This window comes from Fundulus heteroclitus, chromosome 22 (assembly GCF_011125445.2).
Source record: "Fundulus heteroclitus isolate FHET01 chromosome 22, MU-UCD_Fhet_4.1, whole genome shotgun sequence".
Classification (NCBI taxonomy): domain Eukaryota; kingdom Metazoa; phylum Chordata; class Actinopteri; order Cyprinodontiformes; family Fundulidae; genus Fundulus; species Fundulus heteroclitus.
In genome coordinates, this window is record NC_046382.1 from 14,066,447 (window position 1) to 14,084,733 (window position 18,287).

General features: G+C 39.3%; 1 protein-coding gene across 5 annotated transcripts in view; it reads right to left on the bottom strand.

Annotated features, from left to right (window-relative positions):
- The window catches only part of LOC105919066 (phosphofurin acidic cluster sorting protein 2), a 71,771-nt gene extending 54,473 nt beyond the window's left edge, over nt 1-17,298 (bottom strand). For 3 of the 5 annotated variants that reach the window (XM_036125918.1, XM_036125915.1, XM_036125917.1), the window contains exon 1: nt 16,941-17,297. In XM_036125918.1, the coding sequence (XP_035981811.1) occupies nt 16,941-17,158 (218 nt within the window). In that variant the 5' untranslated portion in view covers nt 17,159-17,297. Of the gene's footprint in view, nt 1-16,940 lie in introns of all 5 variants that reach the window. The other 2 variants (XM_036125919.1, XM_036125914.1) reach the window with 1 other exon arrangement.
- Between the last annotated feature and the right edge of the window lie 989 nt (nt 17,299-18,287).

The following is an 18,287-nucleotide window of genomic DNA, read 5'->3' on the forward strand; positions in this document are numbered from 1 at the left end:
GTCGCTTCATGCATGCTCAGAATGAGGGATTGCTGCAAAGCCATGGACAATGCAGACGACTGTCCCTGTGGCTCTACGCTCTTTCAGGAGGAGTGAATGCTGCTTGTCAAGACTTGATGCAATCTGCTGGGTTTCCTTAGATAGGAAACTTTTTGACCAAACTGTGTGGAGGATTTGATTGAATTTGACTTTGTAAAGTGCCTTGAGATAACATATTGTGAATTGGCGCGTTATAAATAAAATAGAATTTCGAGGACAGGAGCAGTTTAGCTCTGTTTTGGTTATTTTTGTTTTTCTGGACTCAACGTGTATTTTGTGTAACATAACTGTTGCTGGGGATTATGATTTGCAGCATCGTGGAGGAGGATAGGTGTCATCGCTTAGGCGTGAAACCATCAGAAAAGACGTGTTATAAAAAAAGAAAGATGGATTGAGATGAACCGGTTATTCCTGTGAGGCTGGAGGATGTAAAAGCTGTGCCGATAACCGTTGTAATACTCTATAATATGGTATTAGCGTGGTCAGGAGCCGAGGCATGATACAATCCCCCTGTTGTTGGGATTAATGCCATGTTTTATGTAACTTTACATGGTACTGCGTTTTACAGCTTAGTGCCAGATTATATTTTCATTTGATTCAAACCAGCGCTTCTCTCAAACACTCATTTCAAAAAGGATTACGAACAGTGTGAAGTGTGAAGCGCAGGTCGTAACTGCGTGGAAAACGCCTTTCAAAGCAGAACAAAAGTGCTAAATACAAGATGGTAAAAGTAAAACTAGAGATAAAACAACACACCCTGTATTTTCGATCTTCATAAATCAGCCTGTAACTCCACTCACTGCCCCCCCCTCCCCTTAGCAGAGAATACAAACCCGTTATGCATTCACACCCCCGGGGATTTGACAGCAATTTTCAGGAACTCAGTGGAATGAATGTCATGTTTTGTTGCCCGTTACTGCTGTGGTTCACATCTCTTTTGTCTCTTCCCAAACCTTAAACCGACAAAGTCAGCAGGTCCGTGTTTGTGGTGGACACAGAATACCGGATCAGCCACAGGACACCACAGCGCAGTTCAAAAACACAGATAATATCTCCTCAGAATGCACAAAACATGTTAGAGAGACAAAGCCGAGGCTTTCTCCCTGCAACCTAAAGCACAGTTCATCCTTCTGCTACTTGGTTCTTGAATCTCTTGGATTCACGTCGTGTCTACGGCGACCAGCCTTACAGATAAAAGGTAAATCCTGTAAATGTAACTGCCTCCGACAATGTTATGACTGAGCTTTAAAATCCTATTATGACGGACGGTCTGCCCCACTGGAACGTCCCTTTGCTTGCAGTGCAGGGGTGAGATCAAAAGCTCAGGAGCAAAGCTTCGTTTAAAACCATCTGTGTCAAACCGACCGATCAGATAAATGTAAACCTCTTCGGAGAAGATTTATTCTTGAGAACTTAAACAACAGTTTATTTGTGGGGTTAATTTAAGCGTTGGCACCTTGCTAATGTCTCTCTCTCTCTTACTCTCACGTGAGTTAGCAGAGTTATTATTAAAGAAGTTATTATTTAACATACTCTAAGACTGACCAATAATTCAGAGCTGATACTAATGAATTATTGGTTATTCTGACATGAAACATGGTGAAAAACAGTTGGAACGGCAAAACATCATAACTAAATTAAAACAAAGAAAGGATATTGTGCACTGCAAAAAGGGAACTAAAAATAAGCAAATATTTCTTGAAATTAGTGTAGTGTATCCTTGATTTGAGCAGATAGATAAGACTATTTGCCAATGGAATAAGATTTTTGCACTTAAATGGGAACAATTCATCTCTAAAATAAGATAATTAGACATCCTGCACTTGAAATAAGACGATGGAGATGAATTGTTTCCTATTTAAGTAAGTGCAAAAATCTTATTCCATTGGCAAATAGTCTTTTTTACCTTCTCTAATCAAGGAAAATTACAATGATTTCAACAAAATTTCACTTACTTTTAGTTCTGTTTTTGCAGTGTGGGTCTTTCAGCTTGTAGTTTAGTTTAAGGTCTTATGCCACAAAAAAAAAAACTCACAAAGAAAAGACAAATTAAAACAATAAACTAAACAAAGGCTATTTTATCTATGGTTCTTTTTACATGGAGCCAAAACTAGGTGATTTATCGAATGGCAATGTAAACAAAGGCTTGGGACAAGTGAGAGTACAAAACAAGCCAGAGGTTTACAGGCCAAGTTGACTGTGCTTAAGAGAAAGGAGGAAGTGCCATTTATACAGAACTCTACATAAAGCCTGCACATGCAGAATGCAGTCTCTGGAAAAATGCATGCAAAGAAAAACGTAGCGGACAGACAAAATGCATAACTTAATAGTGGATTCAACAGTTTAAGAAAAGTTACAGCAGCCGTGCTTTTTGTAGGAGCTCATCATCAGCTTCAGGTATTTCGTAGCACCAATAAACCTCACCTATGTCGAAGTACTCAAACACTTTAAAACCCTTCACCGTTTGAAAAACCTCTCCATCACAGCTAGTTTATTCTAGAAGCAGATTACTTCGACTTTATTTAGTTTACTGTGTAAGAAATCAAAAACAGGCAAATGGCATCACCCGTGACATCGAAGTCAACGTGTTGCTCTCCTTTGAATCTTCTCAACTTCGACAAGTCAGAGCAGGCGAATTCTGCTCCCGTTCAATCTGATCCAGATCTCTAATGCTGGTCGAAGAACACCGCTGCCTGGGAGCGCGCCCATGAGCGAACTCGAACATCGCTCCCCACCAGCATCGTCACAACATCCCAGAGAGCTGTGGCAGGAAATGTTTTGACAGACTGCATTTTAAGGTGGCACAACCGTGGCAGCAGAGCAGAGAGGACAGTCAAGAGAGCTGAAAGTGTCTTCCCGGTGAAACGCCACGTTTTTCTGCTGGACGCTTTTTCGTTTCCCAATGAAATGACAAAACTCGTGCGGTTTGATCTTAAACTGGGTCAGATTACCCCCCCATCAACCTAAAAGAAGAAAAAAACAAAGATCTGCCCTGTTCTTTTTGCTTGGATCCAAACAGAAACCGTTTCTGACATTCAGACAGAAAGATCAATAGACTTTCACCATTCATATTTCATGCCGACATGTGGCGCCTCGGCTGAGCATCAAACAGGATTAATTCTGCCCTTTAACTCCTGCAACCACACGCCGCTTTGCCTACCTTTATCACAAACTAGACTTTTGCTAATTAAAACGATGGCAATAAACAAATGAAAAAGGCGCTTCAAATACAAAAAAATAAAAATACAAATCTTTAGGGACGAAGATCAAATGTTGCAAAATCAAGAGGTGCTGAACTGAATGTTCTTCAACTTCCAAACTATTTTCTGCAACGTAGCGAAGCCCTTTCATAAAGGAAAATGGCCTTTCTGACCTGAGGTCAGCTTCTCAGATAAACGACTCAAGCCATAATGCCTTTATGAGTCTTATCCCTTCAAAGAATCACTTTACCGCATTACTCAACACCGATAACACTGCAAAAGGGGAACTAAAAGTATGAAAAATATTCTTGAAATGAGTGTATTTTTTCTTGATTTGAGCAGGTAAATAAGACTATTTGCCAATGGAATAAGATCTTTGCACTTAAGATAAGAACAGTTCATCTCCATCATCTTATTTCAAGAGCAGGATATCTAATTATCTTATTTTAGGGGTAAAAATACTAATTCCATTGGCAAATAGTGCTATTTAGCTTCTCAAATCAATGAAAAATATACTAATTTCAAGAAAACGTTCCTTACTTTTAGTTCCCTTTTTGCAGTGAAAACAGTTGCTGCATATAATCCTCAGTATAATTTAGAGTTAACAATGGCAGACTGAACCAGCCTGCTTGGTATGCATTCTAGTTCACCTCCCCAGGCCCGATATCTCCAAATGACTAATGGACTGGATGTATAAAGCCTCCAAGTTCTCCAGAGATTCCTGCTTTTCTCTCAGTCAAAGCAGAGAACAATAAAAAAGCTCGACTTTAGTGAGCCAGCCCATATTAGCAGCGACGGCGTCAGCTAGATTCGGTGGATATTTAGAACCGTTTCCACTCAGTCTTGCGTTTTAATCCATAAAGCAAATGTCCCGGTGTTTTATTATTTCAGGCACAGAAGAGGGGGCGGTTCGATGCGGCGGCGAGGACAAATTGACCGGAGTTATAGAGATGAACAGAGGACTCCAGACAGTTCAGAGCACTTAATCTGTGATTAGACAACATGGGGAGGGCATCAAGCTCACAGCTATATAAAAAAAGACCCGTCTAAAGGCTGTTATGTCCCAAACTAAACAGGCAAATACCAGAGTGTGAGTCCCCCCCTCCACTGTTTGACATTAAAGCAGAATAATCTTTTCCTGTTTTAGTCCAGTTAGAAAAACCAAAATGATTTTGTTTGCCACATACCAGGATAATGTAGAGAAATGCACACGCTTGCAAAAATTTTCCTCTTAGAAACCTGGAATATGGGATTCTAGGTATTAAATTTGGCCAGACCCCTTCATACAGTAGAGCAGGGGTGTCAAACTCATTTTTGTTTAGGGGCCGCATACAGCTTAATCTGACCTCAAGAGGGTCACACGAGTAAACCCATTGCAAGATTAAATAGAACTAATAAATGTGGACTTGTTGATTTTTATATTAAGTTAATTTCACTTTTACACAATATATTATGAATAACATCAGCGTTTTTAAGAAAAGTATGTGCAATTTCAACAATACTTTTACTCAGTTAAACATTTACTTGTGCATTATGCATAAGAACTGATCACAGTGACTGTACAATGTTGAAAAACATTTATTCACATTTTTTGGAACTTAAAAACACTGTCCTGCATGACAAAATACATCAAACAGATAAAAATTAAGAAATGATTTAAAATTTTCCACACCTGAAGCTTAATCTGCTAATTAAAACACAGCGCCCCTCGTGGACAATATAGGAACTGCATATTTTCAATTAAACGAACTACATGTTTTTTTCAATAATTGTTTTATCATTCTCTTCCTTTTATCTTGTCCACTTGTGAAAGTCAAATCTGGAGCTCTTTGTGGCATCTTATTGCCACATTGCCAGACAGGACACTGGGAAAAAAAAAAAAAAATTTTTTTTATAATGATAATGCATTTAGCCACATGGCCGGACTAAATTGTTCGGCGGGCCGGATCCGGCCCGCGGGCCGTATGTTTGACACCCCTGCAGTATATTCCAGCATGGAGGATCTCAGATTTGACAATGGTTGAGTAAATGCACATGTTGCAGCAAACTATTAGACTGCTCTATAAGATCTCTGTCACTGTGACAATGTGATAAGTGAAGAATAAGCAAGGCGATAAAAAAAACAAAAAAAAACATCAAGTAGAAACATGTCCCGGTTCCCATGAGGAAGGGGTCTTCGTCTCACTCGCTTGTTCAGAAATTCAGATCTCTCCTTTTGACTGGGACCCCGTGATCCGCCCACACGTAAATCTGGCCCCTTTCCCCGTTTAGAGGTCCAAACCGGGGGAGGGCGAGAGGACAAACCCGATCTAGCCCTGGGTGGAATTCAACAGGCACATTCAGCGTGTGAGAAAGCTACGGGCCAGGTCAGCAGAAAAACCGTCGGCGGCTCTGCCGATCCCTTCCTGACAGTTTTGTTGTTGGTCGACAACAGCGAAAACACACAAAACCTGGAGCGGGCCCGTTCTCCGGCTGCACAGCCGGATCTCTGGTTCCCAGGAATGCGAAATGTTTCCCAAGGAAATTCCTGCTCCTTCAGGAAAGCGGGGAAGGAAACCGAGGGATTTTCGACACATTTCAGGGAGTGGGAGTAGGCAAGAAGAAGGGGGTCTGAGTGTTGATTGGTGGACGGTGAACAGACTGGGTGAGAACGGCACATCCATCGGGACAAGGACATAAAAAGAAGCACTACACTGCAAAAACTGAACTAAAATAAGTAGAACTTTCTTGAAATGAAAGTATTTGTCCAGGTTTGAGCAGGTGAATAAGATGATCTGCCAATGGAATGAGCATTTTGACCCCTAAAATAAGATAATTAGACATCCTGCACTCAAAATAAGATGATGGTGATGAGTTGTTCCTATTTTAAGTGCAAAAATCTTATTCCATTGGCAGATCATCTTATTTACCTGCTCAACTCAAGGACAAATACACTCATTTCAAGAAAATGTTACTTATTTTCAGTTCAGTGTTTGCAGTTTAAGATCACCTCAAGCATGTAGAATTACATTGGAGATATTTTTATCTATAGGGGAAACAAATTCTTAACAATTTTAATAACATTTGTAACCTTTTCCCAGTTTCTGTCTGATTAAATGATTAATCCTTATACTTTAATAATATTATCGCTACAGAAGAATTTTTATTTAGAATGGGTATGGTTACTTTCCCAAACAGATTGAGTTAAATAGTAAAATGATATTGTGGCTAAATATCTCTGAAAATACGAAGGAGAATTCTTCAGGATGGGAGCTTGTCTATTATTAGACGTTGTCATAAGTCCTTCAGGGAAGTGCTTGCTGGTTTTTACATATTTTCAGTAAAAAAGATGAATACTGCTCTGTCACCTACTGCAAAAACCCTGTTTGTTCAATCTCACCAGCTCCATGAGACCCAGAAGGCACCGTCTACAGTTCTGTGTCAGCTCCAAGTGTCTCTAAACACAACATGGGCGACGCACACGCGCTACACGCCACGACAACTGAAGCATCAAAAGCAGTTTCTTTATTTGCTCTGTAGAAAAGCATTTTGCTAATTTGTATTCTTGTACACATTTCAAATCAGTCTGCTATATTTTTATGAACATGGTATTCTTTCAATAACTAGATAATTTAGAACATATATTTGCTATACATTTTTTAAGACAATCCACTAAACCTAAGTAGCCGACAGTAGGCACTACCACAGCAGACAGCCTGACTGATTAACCCGTTAATATCAGTTCGTTACATTTCTGTTACTCTGTAAACGGTGTCCGAAATGAACTTCCTGGTTCACCAGCCAAGTTTGGCCGGTAGACGTAGAAATCAACCGGCCAAGCATATTTTTTTACCGGTCAAAGTAAGTCTGACTGACTCCTGCTAAATATCTCCGCATAATATAATTATGCTACATAATTAGCCTGAGCTAAACGCTAGCTGTTAGCAAACGGATATGACGTAGCTGCTGTCGCTCTTGTGTGACATGTGCGAGTGTTTGCGTACGTGTGCGTTTGTTGTCATGCGAATTGAAAGCAAAAGAACATAAAGAAGCATCCAACCAAATGATGACTGAAAAACACGACGTATTTGGTACAAACATTTACTCGCCAAGTGGAAGCTAGCCCTCTGAAATTTACTCGCCATACGGAAAATGTACTCGCATTTGCTGTCTGGGGAGTGTTAATTTTCAGACCTTGTCTGTAAATAAACAAAAAAGTATAACATTCTGTTCAATTAGAAACGTAAAACTATCACCAAGTTTAAAAGGGTGTTTCCCATATTTTTGCTTAAGTTAATGCATCAAGCACAGAGCATCAATAGATATAAACATCCCTAATAAACATATTAGCCGCCTACAAGTCTTTGATTTTCGGTTTTAGAGGAACCGAACTTTGGTGCAAATACAGTGAAAATAGCATGAAATAATGGTGAAAGTATAATGCAAGAACATACAGGGAACCAGTGGTAGAAAAACCAGAGCGACCGAGTGGAACCTATACTCTGGGAGGACCAGGAACGTCTGTAAATGGCGGCCAGCATGACTAGTTATATTTCAGATCTTTTGTAACATTGCTTTAAGAAGCTAAACTAAAATAAAGTGCATATTAGCAATAAAGCAGAAAATTATACTAAAAAATTCAGATCCTACTTGAAATAGATTTTACAAATCTTTAAGTTCTTGGAATATATTGTGGAGAATAAAATGGAATAAAAAAAGTAATTTAATTTTTTTTAAATTACTGAGAAATATACCATGGGGGGAGGGGGGGGGGGGGAAATAAAATGATTACTCTAAAAATATTTAAACTGGCATAAAGGCAGCTGAATAAATGTACCATAAGACCTTTTGGCAAAAGTTTAGGAATAAAAAATGGTTTGCACAAGGGTAATTTTCACAAATCTTGATCTCATGTTGAGATGTACGTTCTAACTTAGAAAGCAGGCCTTATCTTCCTGCAGCACATTTATACTCTGACCATATTAACACTAATAAGCATTATACCAACCTCTGAATTACCGTAGTGTCGTCCGAAAAGGTTCCTAACTAACACCTAATATACCACAGATAGGTGCAGGTCAGCTTGATTCTGGTGCAGATTACTGAGCCTCTAGTTTATAATCGCAACGCTAAAATCTGCCTTTTCCTTCGCTCAGAGACGCACTGATCAGACTTTTCCTGGGCAATGTCAATTTCAGGTTTCCGATGACATACATATATCTTAGAAAGTCAGATTTTCTTCCCAAGAACTATAAAACAAACAGTGAGACCAAATGTCCAGCTGGTTCCTTCAATGAAGCTACTAGCTGTAAGCTAGCAGTTTTATATAAAAGAGGAATATCACAATTCATGAGTCAAACTTAAAAGTGCATCAAATTCTTTGCTGCTTTTAAAGCGTTTATAGCTTGAAAAGTCCTCAACTGTGGCACATTTAGTGAAGAGCACAGAACATACAAAACTTATTGACAGATTCCAGCCTATGTCTGATTAATTGGTGCATCTCTACTCAACTATCTACAACCGGATCCTAAAATTCTTTGTGTCGCCGAGCATTTGAGAAGGTCCCGCCAAAGGTCTGTACCTAAACTGGTTGTGTGCTTCGGCGGTGATGGCGAAAGACACATCCGAGGAACACAAATTCGCAAAAAGAATTTGAATAATCTAGATCAACAATGGAGCAATCAGCAAAGATCCAATACACACGGTTTTTCCCTCTTCTCGTTTTTTTCCCCCTCTAAAACAGAACTGCTTCACTTCTTTGAAAAGGCTTAAGCTTGGAGACCAATTCTTTCTTTTCATCTCTTTTTTTTTTTCCCCCCACCAGGAAACCATCCCAGTGAGGTCACTTGTGTAAATATTAAAACCCAAATAGGATTAAAACGCTTATGTGAACACAGAGCATTCTTATGAATCTCATCCCACGACTCTCTTGTCCTCTTTAGTCAGCAGCATGACTGCGGCCCTTGTCAGCTATAAGCTAAGGGGGGATATATGTTTTTTTTTTCCTCTCTCTCCCTCTCTACGCCCCCACTAAAGGTTTTGTGTCAAAATCAGCAGACAAAGAAAAACATGCATTCCTCCGAGGAGAAATAAGCAACAAAACCAACACCACATGGCATTTATAAGACTGGGGGTGGCAGTCTGGCAAGCATGGGAGTCCTGGAATCAAAACAATTCAAGTCCAACTGTTCCACCAGACCGCCTGTTCAGGACAAGGCTTTAACAGCTCCCATCTAGCACACAGAGGCCCTTCACATAGACGTGCCGTCGGAAAAAAAACAAAAAAAACACAGAGATGCACCATGCTGGATCTCTTTGGCCGTGTGATATTTTAGATTTTTTCCCCCCCCAAAGGTTTCGCTTATGAAAAATTATCTATTTGGTCGTCGAAAGGTGGAGGTTTTTCATTTGCATAAAACCCAAATGAAAACAAACTGTGATTTTTTTATTATTTTTTTTTATTCCTGTGTTGAATTTTACAGACGAGGCTGCGCAATTAAACAAAAATTAAACACTCCTCCACTGCAAAAAGGGAACTAAAAGTAGGTAAAATCCTCTTGAAATTAGTGGATTTCTCATTGATTTGAGCTGGTAAATCAGACTATTTGCCAATGGAATAGGATTTCCGCATTTAAAATAAGAACAATTCATCTCCATCATCTTATTTCAAGTGCAGGGTGTCTAATTATCTTATTTTAGGGGTAGAGATTCTCATTCCATTGGCAAATAGTCTTCTTTAGCTATTCAAATCAAGGAAAAATACATTAATTTCAAGAAATTTTTACCTACTTTTAATTCCCTTTTTGCAGTGTCGCCACATTTCCTTTTCCTTTGGACTTCCACGTCTCCCAAGGACAAAAAACAAACAAACAAAACTAAACGCATTTCTTTTCTAAAACGTGTAACGTAGCAGAATTTGCTCGATTGTGGCTCGCAAACTTTCCCCACACAAAGTAACACCTCTTCGGCCTGTGTGTTGTGTTTTATAAGAAAGAAACATCGACAGAGAGTGCGCGCGCTGGGCGCCGCAGCTTCCCGTCTTTCCGTGAGATGTGACCCCTCGGCTTAGGTGCTGCTTCCTGTTCACACGCAGCCGTGTGAGCGGAAGAGACCTGAAGCTGAACCATTAGGCCTTGAAAAGTCTACAAGATTCCTACAAACATGAGAACATTTTACGCAGCGGGGAGACAACTTCTGCCCATACCTGAAGCCGTAGGACAAACACATTACGGCTAGCGCTAGCGTGCTATTTCAGCAAACTGCGTTCTATGCAAAGATCTTCAGTAAATCTACAATTCACTGAGGATTAAGCAGTCATACAAATAGATTCTTAAAAATAATGATTAAAAATAATTATTACGCTCGTTGTGTTTCAGCTGGAGGGCAGTTTGAACGTTATCGCAGCTTTCTGATTTATAACCCCTGTAGTAAACCAGATCTTATTGGATAAAACAGAAAACAATAGATAGGACAGAACGTGTGAGGATTGTCTGAATGTCTTTGGTGAATCATTATAAAACACAATGACCAGCTGAGAGCATAAAGCATAAAGAGCATAAAGTAGGAAAGAAACCTTTCTTTACAAAAAGGACAGAGCGATTTTTAATCTCATGCGAAACGTAAATTAGAGCTACTCAATGCCCCCCCACCCAAAAAAATGTTTTTGAGCATGTATGTTTTAAGTGTTTTACTAAATAAATCCAGTTTTTACATAAGAAGAAGGGCTTAATTGTGCATTCACTAAAAAATATACAGAAAAAAAACGGTTTTAGAAAAATGTACGGATGAAACACTGAATCAGAATAATTGTGATTAATCGGTTATTAAAATAATCGTCAAAACATTTAAGCTTAGCATTCAGGATGAAAACTCTCCTTTGTCAGTAACTGTGCTTTATACAGAACTCCTCCAGTCACATAAGTTTAGCATCACCTGGTTCAAATTCTATAAAAAAAAGAAAATCAAATAAAAGAAAATCTCCCATTTAGCACATATCGCTACCAGATTATTAATTTTTTAATCAATTATCTACCAAAATAATCCTTAGTTATATATATATATGACCATATTAATTAAATTGTAATGTTGTGAGCACTGGATGTCTTTTTTTTCTTTTTTACATGTTTTTGCCGTTTACAATGAATCTAAAATATGCAATAAATGTTTAATCTCCAAATGTTTGTTTATTGAGGAATGTTCATTTACTAAAAGTATCTCTTTTTAGACTGACCGATTAATAAAAAAAAAAAAAGATGGCTAGATTAATCGATTACTAAAATAATCGATAGCTGCAGCCCTAAAAAAAAATTAAAGCTATTTCCTAGTCTTTAACCTTTTTTTTTTAATTCTGCCTCCCTGTGAAATAAATTTAGCGTGTTTACAAGCTCATTGATCAATGTTATTAAATGGTTTGGTATTGAGCTCCGTAATTGAGCGGCCCTAACACAAGCTCTACACAGAAACAAGTGTTGCCAGATAAGCCGACGATCCCCTCGTTTACAGACTATAAAACTGAAAGTCCCAATCTAACTTATTTCACATGCGGTATTTACTGACTTGTGATGTCATAGCCTTTTCGTGATCGACAGCGACCACGGGCCAGTTTATGAAGCCCGTATATGACTCCCACAGAATCAGATATATATCACCCAGTGCACGTCTAAATAAAACTCCACTTGCAAAGAACAGAGAACAAATCGCACACCTAACTTTAGTCTCTGTAACGCTTAAGAGCTTCACAAAGGGAGGCAGCTGACAAAAGATGTCATATAGTGGCCAAGTGCCAAGGGTGGGGTCAGCAGAATAACTGTCAGGAATCACAAACCCTTGCAGAAAAAAAGAGTCCATGAAGGCAGAGCGTTGGTTTTATTAGAGCTGCCGGCGCTTTAGACAGTAAAACCAGCCGGTACTTAGCGACGGCCCCTCAGCTGTGCGTGATGTCAGGCGTATGCCACTCGCATTACAAACAGATACACCAATAAAGAAGAAAAAAAAATAAAAACAGCCAGCCAAAACAGTTTGAAACCCTTCCACTGGCTGGACGTGCACATTGGCTGCAGCGGAGGAACAAACAGCTGCACAGAAGAAGGAGCCCAGCCCCTGAAAGAATGCGAAGGCTAAAGCTCCCAAAACAGGCCTCGGGTTGGGCTCCTCGCAGGACTGAGCGCAGCAACACGTCTGAGACCTCTGAATACGCACAAACCAAGAGTTACTCTGAAAATTACTCACACCCTCCCTGTTTTAACAAGCGGCCGGCTCTGAAGATCAATCACAATAAAATATTTAAAAACCACACATTAACCTAATTAACCAGAACTCTGGTAGCGTTATTCCTAATCAACGCAGACCGGGGGAAATTAAACTTTAAGTCTTTTTTTTTTCCTGAGCGTCAACAATAATCTGTTACCACCCTCAGCGACATTTGTCTTTAACAGAGCCCATTCTAAGCTTTCCACGGCGCAGAACGTCGTGGGGGGAGGGGACACGAGAAATCACCCGCTCTAATAATGCACCATCATGTAGTCTTCCTTTATCTGGGAGCCGAGCTTTAAGAGCGCAGCTAGCTGGACATGTTCGCTCTCCGGTGCCACCCCGCAGTCAGCTGTCCCGGCTCCTGATGAGGAGATCATCAGAAGGCGAAGCGTCGTGGATCCGCACGGCGAACAAATGGCCGTTCAGACCGCTTTTACCGCAAGAAAGGAAGCAACCCAGCTCTGGCTTTCAGACGCTAAAGAGTGAAACGTTATTCGTCATCCTACTTTCAGAGGGAAAAAAAAAACAATAAGAAAGCAAAGCTGCCACGTCAAAAGATCATCAATAGATCGTTGATTGGACCGAGAGCTGACAGAAAAATTGGATTTGTCACATCCAAAGCAGGGAAGGAACCTGAAAACGGGGCTCTGGTATGAGTGGATGAATCTCCAGAGAAGCGCAGACAAACATTTCACATTTGCTCAACTTTGATTGGTTACTGGCTCCCTTTAGATCAAGGCTGCACAAGTTGTGACAACACTTATTTCCCCCTTTTGGGATCTAATCTTTTCTATGGTAGACGTTACGATGGCGACATTAGGGCTGAAGCAGTTAACCTGATTGTGATTAAGCCAGGGTTTCCCCTACATGTGATTGATCGTGGCGCACGACCACGGCTAAATAAAAGCCGCCACACCTTCAGAATTAAGTTTTTTTAATATTAATATACGTGTTAAAACAATGTAACGTATATGGTATATGTGTACCCTATATCAATAATATATACCCTAAATCAAGGGTGTCCAAAGTGCGGCCCGGGGGCCATCTGTGGCCCCTGTGAGAATTTTGTGCGGCCCTCCAACTGCATTTCCAGAAATATTTGGCCGACCAGCGCTGGTGGCTGATGCAGATGGAAACGCTTTTATTTTTACTTAAGGTAAATTTACTATAGACAAGTTAAAATCATACAATTGAATGTTTAATTTAATGTCCGTTAATAAGCACGCTTTTTACCTTTGCTTTAATTTCATACTAAATAGGGCAACTTTTACTCCACTACAGAATTAAAATCTGGGTGGAAATAATTTAATAAAACAGGCTAAATACAGTTTAACATATATATTTGAAATTATCATATTTTGTTGGCCAGGTAAAGGAAAATCACAATATTTTTGGTTATGTTGTTTATTTTTATTCATCTTTTGGCCCTTGAGTACTTTGGATTTAACAATTTTGGCAAAAAGTTTGGACACCGCTGCCCTAAATTCATAAATCGTTTAATAAAAGGGAATTTTTTTAGTTCCAAACACATTTAATCGCTATTTTTTTTATAACCTTCTTCTTGTCTTGGCAAAAGCTCTCCTACAGCCTCGGTCCCAAAGCTGTTAACAAATATGCAAATTAGCCCCCCCCCCCCCAGCCCCCACAAAAAAGCACCACCACAGTTTATTAAATCCTAGAGGAAACCCTATAAGTTAAGTGATTACTGAAATTATCACCAACTGAACAATCGTTAACTGGAGTATGTTTTAAAGTTTACATGGCATTTGCTAAAAGAACAACCCATTGAGAGCACTAATTAAGCCAAACACTGTACAAAAAAAACCTTTTGACTGTAGATATGCTCTATCCAGGTTTTAGCTATACCTGGTTCAAAATTTGCAAGAAAAATCTCCCATCAAGCACCTTGTGTCATCCCGTTATAAATCCCCTGATAAAAAAAAAAATAATTTACCAAAATCATTGTTAGCTGCAGCTCTAATTGTATTGTCAACTATTTCGCCAAACAAGGATAGCCATATAAATATATAAAGACCACACTAATTAAATTAATTAAATGTTATGAGCATTGAATTTAGCTTTTTTTTTCTTTACATGTTTACAATGCTTTCAAAATGGGCATTAAATGTTAGGATTTTCATAGTTCAAAACACACGTTCATTGAATTATGTTATTTTACTACAAGTATCTCTTTCTTAAGTTAATCGAGCTACAAAAAAACTCAACAGATTCATCGATTACTCAAACGATGAACCGATGTCAGCCCCAGACGACATCAGCTGCGATACTGCGCGCCTATTTCTGTCTTTCCCCGCTTTCTAATCGGTGTTCCCTGCACTCTGTGCAGCATCAGCTCAGTCTGAACTCTGACTCTTTTAAATAAGTGATAACAAAGCACAACAAAGCACTAACAGGGGCCGCACTGGCAAAAACACTTCAGAGACGTCGGTCTGTAAAGCTAACCATAAAAGCCAACCCTTATTTAAAATGCTAAGACGGTTTAAAATGTCCACTCACATTATTTGCTTTGAAATATTAGCCAACTCTTCTTTAACAGCAGGTCTTTGCAACAATCAGTGCTCTCTCCCTCACAATGTGATGTCTCTTATGTTCTTAATAAATGAATAATCACAACAGAAAGGCGCTCCCATGTACTTCAAATAAATGAATGATTTAAGAATCAGATACGCAACAGTTAATCAGAGGTTCTTCCTCTTTATTATTAGGGTTAGGGAGGTAGGGAGGCGAAAACAGAAATGTTTTACAGCTGTATTTGGGGATGCATTAATCAGATTTGCTCTGACTCATACCAATTTCCAATTTTCTCTGAGGTTTAACCTGCTTATTCCATGTTTCTTTATTCTTTTTTTTTTTTTTTTACAAAATGACAATAGCACAAACGTGCTGCAGGCTTTTTGATAAAATATAACAGTTTTCACTCCAGCAGAAAATAGAAGACTTACAAGATCACACCGTTTTGTCCGTAAAAGTCCCCGACATTTATCTGATTTTCATTGAGCTGGAAAAAAATAAAAAAAGAGCATGAACTCATATGGATTTCTGTGTTTTTATAGGGTGGAAACAGTGGGAGCTCTGAGCTCTGTTGCAGGAGAAGATCTGCTACCCGCCAATCGCTGATCAGCTCTGATAAAAAGGATACTTAGCCAACTGATTTTCACCATGTTTACCCATATCCTGTTTTGTAAAGGAGCAAATGACAAGTCAAATATTTTTTTCCCCCCATCAATTAAATCCATCAAACCCCAAGAACCCCCCACCATCAACCACTGGCATGCACTTTCATCTATTTTTTTTGGGTCTAATAAAAGTCAGATAAATGCCTGATTAGTGTAATAATCCATGTGCCATGATTCCCCTCAAACCTTACATACCCATGCAGGCACTGGAGCAACAACACAAACATGCACATCGGCATAAAGTGGAACGAAAGCCCTCCCCCTTTTTGCGAGCCCACTTCTATCCCGAGCAAATCTAGGTCAAAGCTGATTAATGCACCCGCAGGACCCCCAGAGAGTGTTCCTGATCAGGTGGCAGCGATGCCCGTCCACCGATGATCCACGCAACAGGCAGGGTATTGAATGTTACTGCATTCAGCGCCATTAAATCAATGGCATTTGCCCTTTTTTTTGCAGTAATTGACAAGAGTAACGCTGACCTAAAAGAGCGTGTGCGCAGAAAAACAACAACAACAACGCACAGGAAAGAAGAAGAAGAAAAAAAAAAAAAGCAGAAACATGTGTTGACTTTCTGACTGCCAGCCAGTTCCGGACATAGATCAGTTAGATCTGCTGTTTAAAAAAAAAAAAAAAAAAAGATGAAAAGGATGCCTGCTCGGCATGTATTTATAGCCAGTTATGCTTATTAGGTGGCATGCGTTCAGTAAATCGGATCAAACAGCCTGCCATTAACACACAACATGAGGAAACAAAAAAGAAAAAAGAAACAGAAAAAAACTTTTAAACTGGTGCATAAACGTAGACAACAAGCGGAGAGAATATTTCAAACTGACAACCGGACCCAACTTTTGTTAGCTTGTCATCATAACGGTCGCAATTTAATGTTGTAATAAAGGTTTTTTTAACAACTTTCTTTTAGGGGTGTGTGTGTGCTAATAGAGTATTTTTGACTAAGTGTGACAGCTGCGAATGAACAAATGTCACATAACATTCGAATTTGTAATAAAAAATAAAATAGGTTAAACAGTAAAAAAGCATCAGCGTTATTAGCTAGGTAGCTTTAGCATTAGCACCCCCCCTGTGCTAGCTAGGCTCTGTTGTGGGAACGTGAAGCGGCTCGTCTCCCCCCTGCTTCATAACACGGTAAATGAGGGCGTTGTTAACAGCAATGGATATTTTATTAAGCGATGCTTTTTTTTTTTTTTTTTTTTTTTTTTTATAATTTTTGGTTCGCGCAATCAGTAACTCCCCAACACAGCAGTGTATTTGTTACCTCGGAACGCAGCTCGGAGATGATCGGTCAATCTCCCAGGTCGCAAAGAGGTTCATGGGCACGGGCATACTGCTGGAGCCTGAGCCCAGGACCACAGCCCCGGCTAGCGCTCCGGTCGGCAGCATCGTCGGTGCAGGTCCGCCGCTGCCGCCGCCGCCGCCGCCCCCCGGGTTCAGGAAAGTGGCCCGAACGCCTCCTCGCTCCACTGCCGCCGCCATCACCACCACCACCACCACTGCCTGGGAGCAGCTATAGCTGAGTGTCCGACGAACGCGGGAGCCGCTGATCCCCTGCCGCCGCCAGCTCCTGTTCCTCCGCGGTCTCCCAGCTTCCCTTCACCGACTGGGGATGTTGATAGGCGGGGCGGGGCTTGTCTGCGCCGATAGGGGGCAGTGTTGCGTGGGACATCTATTTACAACACCAGCATGGCTTGTTTTTTTTTTTCGTTTTTTTTTTCTTTCTTGTTTTTATTAGAGATTCACAAATATTACATCAAGGTATATTCCAGAAACAAAATTATAGTTATTCAACATGTTAAAACTGAGTAGAGTATGTATAACATAAAAAAAGAGAAAAAATAGTTTACAAGAAAATAAATAAACAGAGCATAACCAGAAATTATAAACATAATTACAAGAGGATTTTCACATTTAAAATTAAATTATTGATATACTACATAACTGCCTGGGCTTTTTGGTTGTTGCAACGGTATAATCCCTCACTGAATAAGTATATTTCATTTATAAAGATATTAAAAGTGAGGGTAATTTTTAAAAAGCGGCACCTGTGAATAAAAACTGTAGCCAGAAGGATTAAAATACTCGATTTGATTATTTTCCCCCCGTTGAAAAACCAACCTTTACTATATCAAAATTCAAAAGTGGAAAATAATTCTTATGTAAGATCCAGTTTTGAAAATCCTTCTAAAATAAGATTAATGACATTGCATTAAAAAAATAGATGTTCTGCTGTCTTAATCTGAATCACAAAACACACAGGTATTGGTATTTATGTTGATTATTTTATTTATTTATTTATTTTTGTTGAAAAAGTAATTAAAAGGGTAAACGTCGTACATCATTTTGAAATGGTTCTCTTTTACTTTTTGTGGGAGTGCGAAAGAAAGATATCTGGTTCTGATTTTTTTTTTAAAGAGATATCATCATAATTTTTGAACAAATGTTTTCTTGTTGAGGTTGATGGAAATAACATTGAAGTCAAAGTGTTTCTTGTAAATTTATTGCAATTTTTTGTCAATGAAGTCAAAGTCATTTATAGTCAAAGAGGATTCTTTTAGAGTAACTGTTGAATATGTTGTGCCTTTAATTAGTAACATCATAACAGGAT